At 51.4% G+C, this 12,142-nt stretch overlaps 2 protein-coding genes across 2 annotated transcripts; both read right to left on the minus strand.

Annotated features, from left to right (window-relative positions):
* Positions 1-5,675: 5,675 nt before the first annotated feature.
* LOC311118977 (histone H3.2) lies at positions 5,676-6,086 on the minus strand (the record flags this gene model as incomplete). The annotated part of the gene is made up of 1 exon (XM_084193724.1): positions 5,676-6,086. One exon carries the CDS (start codon positions 6,084-6,086, stop codon positions 5,676-5,678), a length of 411 nt encoding a protein of 136 aa, XP_084049850.1.
* Positions 6,087-6,564: 478 nt separating this feature from the next.
* Positions 6,565-6,951, minus strand: LOC311118962 (histone H2A; the record flags this gene model as incomplete). The annotated part of the gene is made up of 1 exon (XM_084193710.1): positions 6,565-6,951. The coding sequence occupies one exon, from the start codon at positions 6,949-6,951 to the stop codon at positions 6,565-6,567; it is 387 nt and encodes a 128-aa protein (XP_084049836.1).
* Positions 6,952-12,142: the final 5,191 nt, after the last annotated feature.

The following is a 12,142-nucleotide window of genomic DNA, read 5'->3' on the forward strand; positions in this document are numbered from 1 at the left end:
GTACACTGTGTCCCTCTCCTCATATTGTTGTTGTTGTTGTTGTTGTTGTTGTTGCACCTGATTCTACTCATTGAGGACTTGGTAATTTAGGTGACAGGTTGTTCAATCAGCTGTGGCTGTCCAGGCCTACAAGAAAAATGGGTCCTGTTGGGGGTAGCCTACTCTACCGCTGGAGTTGGGAAACACTGAAATGGAAGGGGGACACGCAGTGAGCAAAACTCCTAACCACATAAAAACACAGACACTTGAGATCATTAAGAGCTATAAGGAGTCCATCAACTACCTGGTCAGTCAAGTCATATAGGGGGGGATTTCATGGCCACCTGCTGGAGCAGAAGTCATGTTTGCCAACACTGGCCTTAAAATCATTAGGAGCTATAAGGAGTCCATCAACTAACTGGTCAGTCAAGTCATATAGGGAGGGATGTCATGGCCACCTGCTGGAGCACAAGTAATGTTTGCCAACACTGGCCTTAAAATCATTAGGAGCTATAAGGAATAAATCAACTCATCATTCAAGTCATATAGGGAGGGATCTTAGCACCACCTGCTGGATCAGAAGTACCCTTCACCGTAGGCACAAGAGAGCCATCATCTCTCAACCGGTGCAATTTCCATAAGTATGTGGTAATAAAACAAACAACGACAGCTCCTCATATAGGCAGTGGTTTCACACATTTTTCTCCAAGATGTTCAAACGTTCATAGATGACCAGCAGGGTCAAATAATAAGCACAGTGGTTGTAGAGGTTGCAACAGGTCAGTCAGTACATCAGGAGTAAATGTCACTTGTTGTTAGTGTTGTAGTTCCTATTTCTACGGTGTTGCCTACCTGCAGCAATCATGATTTACCTGCAGTGTTGATTGCAATTACGTAATTTGTCAACTCATAATAACAGATGTTTTGCAAACCGTTGATGTTTAAATAAATGGATTCCCGGTGTCCGGATACCTTTTCTCTTAAGGGATGTGATTGAGTGAATCCAAAGTAAGTTGGTCTAAATACATAATAGGATGAATCATTCAGGTAAAATAACACAATGTCTATTTGAGTCGAATCAACGTAATATAATCCTTTTTACGTCTCTATCATCTTTACTCAATGTATTGGACCACATCAACTCAACTTACTCAAGCTTATCTACTCATAAAAACAAGCAAAAAGATCTACTCAACAATATGACGTGTGCTTTTGTTGACTGTAATAGCTTGAGTACATTCCACAAAGTCATTTTTTACAGTGTATCTAAAGACACGTTTGTTGTGGTGATGCACTTTTTCTTTGACGTTGAACTTGCATTGAACAGACAAATCCATTTCGTTACAACCCTTTTGTAGTATGACTTAGGAATATTTGTTGATGATCCTAATGTCTATGCGTGAATAGTGATTGGTTGTTGGTGAAATATTGCTGAGAACCCATCATTTCCTGGCCTTTTTTCACTATTGAGCTATTTTGAAACATTTGTTTTGCTATTGGATTCATAATGGTGACCTGGGACAAGTAATTAGTGAAACCAGAGTTCAGCAGTTGCCATTAAAGCGATCGAACCAAGTCATCCTAATAGGCTAGTATTAGCCTAAAGCAGGGTTTCCCAAACTCGGGCCACATTTTGGGAGTTTTTGCCCTAGCACTACACAGCTGATTCAAATAATCAACTCATCATCATCAAGCTGGGAGTATTAGAATCAGTTGTGGAGTGCTAGGGCAAAACGCAAAACGCGCACCCCTTGTGGACCCCAGGACCGCGTTTGGGAAACGCTGGCCTAAAGAGCAAATGCTGAAAGGGACTCACCATGAACAGCGCCGGAAGAAGATGGCTGCCGTTTTACAGCCCTCTAACCAATTGTACTATTATGTGTGTTTTTCCGCGTTATTTGTAATTTATTTTGTACATAATGTTTATGCCATCGTCTCTTATAACCAAAGAGAGCTTCTGGATATCAGGACAGCGATTACTCACCTCGCGTTGGACGAACACTTTTTTTTCAACGAGGCGTTCGCGAAGGATATTCTACAGACTCCAGACAAGGCCCAGATCCCCGTCATTCGCGTGAGGAAGAGACGGAGATACCGTGGACGTAGGTCGGGGTGCCTTGTAAAGATCCGACGGCGAACGAGTAAACTGCCTCTCCCATCAATCCTATTAGCCAACGTTCAAGCTTTGGATAATAAAATGGACGATTTAAGATTACGGTTATCCTACCAACGGGACATTAAAAACTGTAATATCTTATGTTTCACGGAGTCGTGGCTGAATGACAACAATGACAACATTCAGCTAGCAGGCTATACGCTACATCGGCAGGACAGAACGGCAGACTCGGGTAAGACGAGGGGTGGCGGTCTCTGTATTTTTGTAAACAACAGCTGGTGCACAAAATCAAATACTAAGGAAGTCTCAAGGTTTTGCTCGCCTGAGGTAGAGTATCTTATGATAAGCTGTAGACCACACTATTTACCAAGAGAGTTTTCATCTATACTTTTCATAGCTGTCTATTTACCACCACAAACCAATGCTGGCATTAAGATTGCACTGAATGAGTTGTACAAGGCCATTAATCAACAGGAAAACGCTCATCCAGATGCAGCGCTCCTAGTAGCAGGGGACTTTAATGCAGGGAAACTTAAATCCGTTCTACCTCATTTCTACCAGCATGTTAAATGTGCAACCAGAGGGGAAAAAACTCTAGACCACCTTTACTCCACACACAGAGACGCATACAAAGCTCTCCCTCGCCCTCCATTTGGCAAATCTGACCATAACTCTATCCTCCTGATTCCTGCTTATAAGCAAAAACTGAAGCAGGAAGCACCAGTGACTCGGCTAATAAAAAAGTGGTCAGATGACGCAGATGCTAAGCTACAGGACTGTTTTGCTAGCACAGACTGGAACATGTTCAGGGATTCTTCAGACAGCATTGAGGAGTACACCACATCAGTCACTGGCTTCATCAATAAGTGCATCGATGATGTCGTCCCCACAGTGACCGTACGTACATACCCCAACCAGAAGCCATGGATTACAGGAAACATCCGCACTGAGCTAAAGGGTAGAGCTGCCGCTTTCAAGGAACGGGACTCTAACCCGGACGCTTATAAGAAATCCCGCTATGACCTCCGACGAACCATCAAACAGGCAAAGAGTCAATACAGGTCTAAGATTGAATCATACTACACTGGCTCTGACGCTCGTCGGATGTGGCAGGGCTTGAAAACTATTACAGACTACAAAGGGAAGCACAGCCGCGAGCTGCCCAGTGACACAAGCCTACCAGACGAGCTAAACCACTTCTATGCTCGCTTCGAGGCAAGCAACACTGAAGCATGCATGAGAGCACCAGCTGTTCCGGACGACTATGTGATCACGCTCTCCGTAGCCGATGTGAGTAAGACTTTTAAGCAGGTCAACATTCACAAGGCCGCAGGGCCAGACGGATTACCAGGACGTGTACTCCGAGCATGTGCTGACCAACTGGCAAGTGTCTTCACTGACATTTTCAACATGTCCCTGACTGAGTCTGTAATACCAACATGTTTCAAGCAGACCACCATAGTCCCCGTGCCCAAGAACTCTAAGATAACCTGCCTAAATGACTACCGACCCGTGGCACTGACGTCTGTAGCCATGAAGTGCTTTGAAAGACTGGTCATGGCTCACATCAACAGCATAATCCCAGAAACCCTAGACCCACTCCAATTTGCATACCGCCCCAACAGATCCACAGATGATGCAATCTCTATCGCACTCCACACTGCCCTTTCCCACCTGGACAAGAGGAACACCTACGTGAGAATGCTATTCATTGACTACAGCTCAGCATTCAACACCATAGTGCCCTCAAAGCTCATCACTAAGCTAAGGATCCTGGGACTAAACACCTCCCTCTGCAACTGGATCCTGGACTTCCTGACGGGCCGCCCCCAGGTGGTAAGGGTAGGTAACAACACATCTGCCACACTGATCCTCAACACGGGGGCCCCTCAGGGGTGCGTGCTCAGTCCCCTCCTGTACTCTCTGTTCACCCATGACTGCATGGCCAGGCACGACTCCAACACCATCATTAAGTTTGCCGACGACACAACAGTGGTAGGCCTGATCACCGACAACGATGAGACAGCCTATAGGGAGGAGGTCAGAGATCTGGCCGTGTGGTGCCAGGACAACAACCTCTCCCTCAACGTGACCAAGACAAAGGAGATGATTGTGGACTACAGGAAAAAAAAGAGGACTGAGCACGCCCCCATTCTCATCGACGGGGCTGTAGTGGAACAGGTTGAGAGCTTCAAGTTCCTTGGTGTCCACATCACCAACGAACTATCATGGTCCAAACACACCAAGACAGTCGTGAAGAGGGCACGACAAAGCCTATTCCCTCTCAGGAGACTAAAAAGATTTGGCATGGGTCCTCAGATCCTCAAAAAATTCTACAGCTGCACCATCGAGAGCATCCTGACTGGTTGCATCACCGCCTGGTATGGCAACTGCTTGGCCTCTGACCGCAAGGCACTACAGAGGGTAGTGCGTACGGCCCAGTACATCACTGGGGCAAAGCTCCCTGCCATCCAGGACCTCTATACCAGGCGGTGTCAGAGGAAGGCCCTCAAAATTGTCAAAGACTCCAGTCACCCTAGTCATAGACTGTTCTCTCTGCTACCGCACGGCAAGCGGTACCGGAGTGCCAAGTCTAGGTCCAAAAGACTTCTCAACAGCTTCTACCCCCAAGCCATAAGACTCCTGAACAGCTAATCATGGCTACCCGGACTATTTGCACTGCCCCCCCACCCCATCCTTTTTACGCTGCTGCTACTCTGTTAAGTATTTATGCATAGTCACTTTAACTCTACCCACATGTACATATTACCTCAACTAGCCGGTGCCCCCGCACATTGACTATGCAACGGTACCCCCCTGTATATATAGCCTCCCTACTGTCACTTTATTCTATTGTATATATAGCCTCCCTACTGTCACTTTATTTTTTACTTCTGCTCTTTTTTTTCTCAACACTTTTTTGTTGTTGTTTTATTCTTACTTTTTTGTTTAAAATAAATGCACTGTTGGTTAAGGGCTGTAAGTAAGCATTTCACTGTAATGTCTGCACCTGTTGTATTCGGCGCATGTGACCAATAAAATTTGATTTGATTTGATTTGACCATGAGGTGCAGTACCCACATTTAACCACAAGATGGCCTCCGTGCTCCATTGTAAAGTTTGGGCCTCTGCATGAGTCTCTCAGCAGCACTGCAACATGGGACTTTCAAAGTAAGTTGGCATGCAATGTTTTTTCTGGACTGCATGCAAGGCTATTATTACACACAACTAATAGTGTCAATTATTCATCTGAACACAATTCTTGTTACTATTCGGCCTATATTATCACTCGTTTCTTTTTCCCCTCCTTTGTAAAGCATTTTACTGTGTTACTATATAGTTCAAAGGAAGTGGATGATGCCAGATGGTTGTGTATATACACACACACAAACATTGAAGCTAGACTTCAGGCAACTAAAAAGGTGCAATACGTAGCTTTTAGACGTGTTAGTGAACAACATACATGGTGGCTAATGTAGAGGTGCGTGTATACATGGAACAATTGTGCCTTTTTGATGGAAATATGGAGGTGGCTCTTAAAAGAGCCTTTGGGGGATATTCGAGTTCAGGTCATCCTCATTTATGCGCGCTCTCCGCGAATACGGCGGGCCAGCTGGATGTCCTTGGGCATGATGGTCACCCGCTTGGCGTGGATGGCGCACAGGTTGGTGTCCTCGAACAGGCCGACCAGGTAAGCCTCGCTAGCCTCCTGTAGGGCCATCACGGCGGAGCTCTGGAAGCGCAGGTCGGTCTTGAAGTCCTGGGCGATTTCTCGCACCAGGCGCTGGAAGGGCAGCTTGCGGATGAGTAGCTCAGTGGACTTCTGGTAACGACGGATCTCTCTCAGAGCCACGGTGCCGGGCCTGTAACGGTGAGGCTTCTTCACACCGCCGGTGGCCGGGGCACTCTTGCGAGCAGCCTTAGTGGCGAGCTGCTTCCTGGGGGCTTTGCCACCGGTGGATTTGCGAGCGGTTTGCTTGGTTCTGGCCATGGCGCTGCTCTGACAGTCGGGAGTATAGCCTCGAAATGCCTATGTGAAGTTTATAAAGCCGGCAGTGGCGCCTGCTGATTGGACACCATCTCCCCACCACCCCGATTGGCCCGTTTCGCAGGCCTCCTCCGTTGGCCATTGGACGGGAGGCCCGGCCTCTCCAAAACTCAAACTCCCGGTGCGCGCGCAATAGGACGCCGCCGGCCCTTTACGCGCAATAATAGTCGCCAAAGTCAAGAGTGACAGCTTATAGGCACGTATCATCTAATGCTAGCCTGCTATGGCAAATGAGGCCAAGTAGGTGTTGTTGTTCATGCAAGGCCTCATGTGGGCACAGAATGTCGAAATAGTTGTGTATACACCCACTCAATGTATTGCGGTCATAGAAAGGTACTTTGCGCTTTTGGAGAGCTAGGTGGTTGGCTCTTAAAAGAGCCTTTGGGGGTTGAGTAGTCAAGTTGAAGTCGCAGTAGCGAATTTACTTGGCTTTGACTGCCTTCTCGGTCTTCTTGGGGAGTAGGACTGCCTGGATGTTGGGCAGCACACCACCCTGAGCGATGGTCACACCGCCGAGCAGTTTGTTCAGCTCCTCGTCGTTACGGACGGCCAGTTGCAGGTGACGGGGGATGATACGAGTCTTCTTGTTGTCACGGGCAGCGTTGCCGGCCAACTCCAGGATCTCAGCAGTCAGGTACTCGAGTACGGCGGCCAGGTAGACTGGTGCGCCAGCGCCCACACGCTCGGCGTAGTTGCCTTTGCGCAGCAGCCTGTGCACACGGCCCACGGGGAACTGGAGGCCAGCACGGGATGAACGGGTCTTTGCCTTCGCCCTGGCCTTGCCTCCGGTTTTGCCTCTTCCGCTCATATTGGTAGCTTGAGAAAGTCACAGAAAGTCTGAATGAGCCGCTCGCCACTTCGAGAGCCGTACATATACCTCGCCACAAGAGGCAACGATTGGCCACCGGGCCGGTGTGGCCTTATCCAATTGGAGCGAGGGACAGACAGATGGACAGACAGACAGCCCTAAGCCGGTTCCCACCCACAGGCAGCGAGTGAGAGGCTACTTTGTTCTATATCGTGGAGCTCCGCCCCATAGGGGAGCTATGCTCCTAGTGGTTTACCCTCTGCCCTAAGGCAGACGCAGCCTGAAACAAAATTATGCACACACCTACAGCCAATAGGAGTACAGGTGTCCCTATATAAGGAACCCCGTTCCCTCAATCTGCCTCCCATTATCTTCAGCGACTGGACTAGAGTGAAGAAGCCTAGAAGACTCAAGAAGAATTTCGTCGTTGACTGCCAGCCGTCAACGTCTTCTAAATGAGCACGCCAAGTTATCCACCCCCAAAGGCCCTTTTTAGGGCCCTGTGCCGCTGTACCTCCATGGCAACCACGGACCCCCACGACCTATGTTTCGTGTGTTTGGGACCGCTGCATGCCAAGGATGGTCTCGGCGACCCTCCTAATTGCGCCTCCTGCGCTCTCCTTCCTATGAAGGAGAGAAAGCAGCGCTGGGCGTTTTTCAAGGAGGATGTCCCTCTTGATGATGCAATGTCCGTGCTCGCCTCTGGCTCAGAGGCATCAGCGGGCAGTGCGGAATCAGAGGATGACAGGGAGAGCGCCGAGCCGGATGTCCCAGTGGGGCAATCCAGAGCTCTGGCGCCAGCCTTTAAGACCCCCTTTCCATCGGGAAGCGTGAGGTCTGAAGGTTCCCTGTGCGGAGATGACATGAGCTCTGCCAGGTCAGAGGCTCTGTCCTTCGCGGCCGCCTCTCTGCGTTCGGACTTTCCCGGACTCATTGAGAGGGCGGCCACCCGACTGGAGATTGCGCTGCCCCCAGCTCCCCCTCCAATGGAGGTGGATTTGATGGAGGGCGGCCCCTACTCCGTGCCGAGAAGGGCGGCTGAGCCAATGGCTCCAGCCTTGCCCTCTCTGGGCAAATATGTCGAGGGCTCGTGGGGGGCACCTCTGGCGGCGCGTTCGCCGGCCAGAGTGTACACCCCATTCACCAGAGTGGCTGGATACGAGTGGGCAGCTAAGGGAATCCCTAGGCTCGAAGGCGCCATGACGGCGTACCTAGTGCCGGGTTCGAGTCCCTGGGCAGCCTCCAAGAAGGCCACCCTGCCAGCACAGAGGGACAGGTTCACAGCCCAATTGGCTGAGAAATCCTTCACGCTGGGAGCCCAGAGCGTTGCAGCGGCGAACAACATCGCCCTCCTCGCGGCCTCCCTGTCCCGTCTCACAACGGGCAGGTCAGAGTTGACCGGTGAGGAGGTGGAGGAGGCCTCCAGGATTTCTGGAGCCATACTCCACCTGACGCAAGCGGTGGCGATATGCGCGGGCAGGACCATGGCCACCTCGGTGGTTACTGAGCGGCACCTCTGGCTGTCCATGACGGCCATGAAGGAGACCGACAGGGCATCCTTGCTCAACGCCCCCGTCTCCAGCGAAGGGCTATTCGGCCTTGCTGTGAAGGACGCCACCGAACGCATCGCCAAATTGGACGAGGAGAGGAGGCACCTGGCCAAACATTTGCCACTGGCAATGAAGGCCAGCAGAGCCCCAACCAACCCATCCACCTCCAACGCCCCCAACAAGTCAGCTGGGAGGCGAAGGGCCAGGCGACAGGCGCACACCCAGAGCAGCGGGAGAGCGGGCTCGGCCCCTCCAGCAGCAACGGTGACGACGTCGGTCCCGCCAGAGAGAGAGGTCGTCCAGAGGCCAGCCTGGAAGCACCAGAAGGTGACTCAGAAAAGGCGGCACCTTTGACGAGGCGAGGGGGAGAGAGCAGAGGACGGCCCGGCGCATGACGCAGAGGGGCCTACTGTTCCCCCCCACCCCACTGTTCAGGGCGTGGAGGGCTGTTTTTATAATTATGTGAATAAAGAGATGATTCTCACTGACATTGTCAAAGAAGGACATTTATTCCATAAGGTTAAGAACACTTCACGTTCTATGTCTCTCCCTCACCATCTTGAGTGTAGCTCAACCCACTTAGAGTGTGTAGCTGAGCGCGCTCAAGAGAGGAAAAGGGTAAAGGTAGCAAGGCACTGCCTTAGCTCACCTAATAAAGATCTCTTACTACAGACTCCTAGGAGCTCTGTAGTAAAGGTCTCTCATAGCAGGCAGCTGTCTCTGTCCCAATGTGACATGAAGGCGCAGCCGCTAGCCGGGAAGAACGCCTTGCTGCAGGCTAATGCCTCAGCCGGCGCAGTTCAGACCCGTGCGACGTTCACGGAGAGCGGGAATACCAGAGTTACAGGCGTAACCAAGGTATGGACGCCTCCGGTCTATCATGAACGTATCAATGCCCAGGGCTCTGAGCGCAGCCCACCACTCACTGAGTGTGTTGTTGAGCAGCCGCATGAGACCAGTAAAGAGGTGTTATGGCACCACCGTGTGGTACCAGTCAGAGATTACACCTTTCAGACTCAGATGAGTACTGTAATGGATGGGTCTCATGGCAAGCGGCAGTCTCAGTCAGACAATGACATGATGACGCAATCGCTTTCCGGGCAGAGCGCTCTGTCTCAGGCCAGTACCTCAGACAGCGCAGTTCAGACCCGTGCTGCGTTCACGGAGGGCAAGATTACTGGAGTTACGGTCGTAACCAACGTATCAAAGCCCCCGACTCACCCAGAACGAGCTGATGTGTCCTCTCCCTTTCAAGGGGGGCCCGCCTTGGGCTATTCCACCAACCCAGTGTTGGGGAATAGCGGCGGCAAGGGCCATAGAGGAATACAGGTCCTTCCTACTGGATGCACCACAGCTTCGTGCGCACCCGCTTTCCATGCATTGCTGGCAGTGGCGTCAAAGCTGTACCCTCTCACGCTGGCTAGAACAGACGTTAGAGAAGGGTTATGCCCTCCAATTCCGCCGAACCCCACCCCCGTTCAAGGGAGTGGTGGAAACGGTGATGAAAACGCCAGACAAAGTAGCCGCTCTGAAATCAGAGATTACGGAACTTTTGGCGAAGGAGGCGGTCACAGTAGTTCCCCGGGAGCAAAGGAACAAGGGGCTTTACTCGCCCTATTTCCTAGTGCCAAAAAAGACGGGGGGAGTGAGGCCGATTTTGGATTTACGCATTCTCAACGAGAGCATAACCAAACGGCCCTTCCGAATGCTGACGACAAAACGCCTACTGGAATGTGTTCAGAAGGGAGATTTTTGTACAAGCATAGACCTAAAGGACGCGTACTTTCATGTGCCGATACAATCGCGTCACAGAAAGTTTCTGCGGTTCGCCTTTCAAGGGGTGGCGTACGAGTTCACGAGGATGCCGTTTGGGTACGCCCTGGCACCTCGGACGTTTTCCAAATGTGTGGAGGCGGCATTGGAACCGCTGCGTCGTCAAGGGATAAGGCTATTAGCCTACCTAGACGACCTGTTGATTCTCGCCCCGTCAGCAGAGCTGGCGTTCACACACACGACACAGACAGTGATGCATCTCACGCGTCTGGGGTTTGCTGTGAATTGGAAAAAGAGCGCACCTTGGCCCAGTCATCAGATTGTCTACTTGGGACTACAGTTAGACACTGTTATGATGAGGGCGCGAATTTCGGACCCTCGAAGGGCAGCATTGTTGCTAGCCCTGAGGAAGTGTCGTCCGAATCACACAGTAACGGCGCTATCGATCATGTCACTTTTGGGTCTCATGTCGGCAGCCCACTCTGTGGTCCCGCTAGGGCTTCTGCACATGCGCAAAGCACAGCGGTGGTTCGCCCAACTAAGACTAGACCCAGTGCGTCAACGTCATCGGTTGGTGGTGGTTCCTCTCTCGCTAAGAGCAGACTTGGACTATTGGCGGAACCCGTGCGTTCTCACGCACGGAGTCCCGATGGGCAAGGTGTCATCCTACATTCCAGTGTTTACAGATGCCTCTCTGACTGGATGGGGAGGGACATGTCAGTCTCAAGCGATAGGAGGTGCATGGCCTCAATCAGGTCGTCACATCAACCTCCTAGAGTTGGAAACGGTGAGACTGGTCTTGACCCACTTCGCGTCTACCCTTCGGGGTCGCGATGTGCTGGTCTGGTCAGACAACCGAACCACAGTGGCTCACATAAACCGCCAGGGAGGGGTCAGGTCTCCTGCCCTTCATCGGGCGGCAGTGGAATTGTGGCTGTGGGCTCACAAGCACCTTCGCTCGTTGAGAGCAGCACACATTCCGGGCTACTTGAACGTAGGGGCAGACATCATGTCAAGAGGGGGTCCTCGAGACGACGAGTGGTGTCTGCACCCGGACATTGTTCTACAGATTTGGGAACAATTCGGGAGAGCCGAGGTGGACCTGTTCGCGTCACGTGTGAACGCGCAGTGTCCCCTATGGTTCTCTCTGAGGAACCAGGACGAACCGCCATTGGGAAGAGACGCATTCGCGCACTACCCGTGGCCGAGAGTTCTCCTGTATGCATTCCCTCCGCTGTCTTGCATTCTCCCACTGCTAGCCAGGGTGAGGTCAGAGGGGCTGTCAGTGATACTGATAGCGCCCGATCGCCCGGGGGCTCCGTGGTTTGCAGAGATGAGTCAGATGTTGATTGCGCCACCCTGGTCAATTCCACATCGACGAGACGCGTTGATTCAGGCGGGAGGCTCGATAGGGCAATGGCCCATAATCGGCCAACCACTGAAGGCTTGGTTCCTGAATGGGACAGGTTAAAGCGCCGTGGGTTGTCTGATGCAGTGATCAGAACAATACAGGGCGCAAGAGCCGGTTCCACTTGCAGGTTGTATACCAGCAGATGGAATGTTTTCTCACGATGGTGTGATACACAGGACGTGGACCCCATGAGCTGTCAGGTAGAGAGTGTGCTCTCATTCCTACAGTCTATGTTTGATAAGCAGAAATCGCCCTCCACTATTCGAGTGTTTGCAGCGGCAATTTCAGCTGGTCATGAAGGGTTTAACGGAAAAAGTGTGTTCACTCACCCGTTAGTGAAACGTTTCCTATTGGGAACGCGACGGCTTAGGCCAAGGCCTAGAGCTACGCTGCCCAAGTGGGATTTGGCATTGGTTCTCGAAGCGCTATGTAAGTCGCCGTTCGAGCCATTGAATCA

The sequence above is a fragment of the Coregonus lavaretus genome (genome assembly GCF_964263955.1).
Source record: "Coregonus lavaretus genome assembly, contig: HAP1_SCAFFOLD_2116, whole genome shotgun sequence".
Taxonomy (NCBI): Eukaryota; Metazoa; Chordata; class Actinopteri; order Salmoniformes; family Salmonidae; genus Coregonus; species Coregonus lavaretus.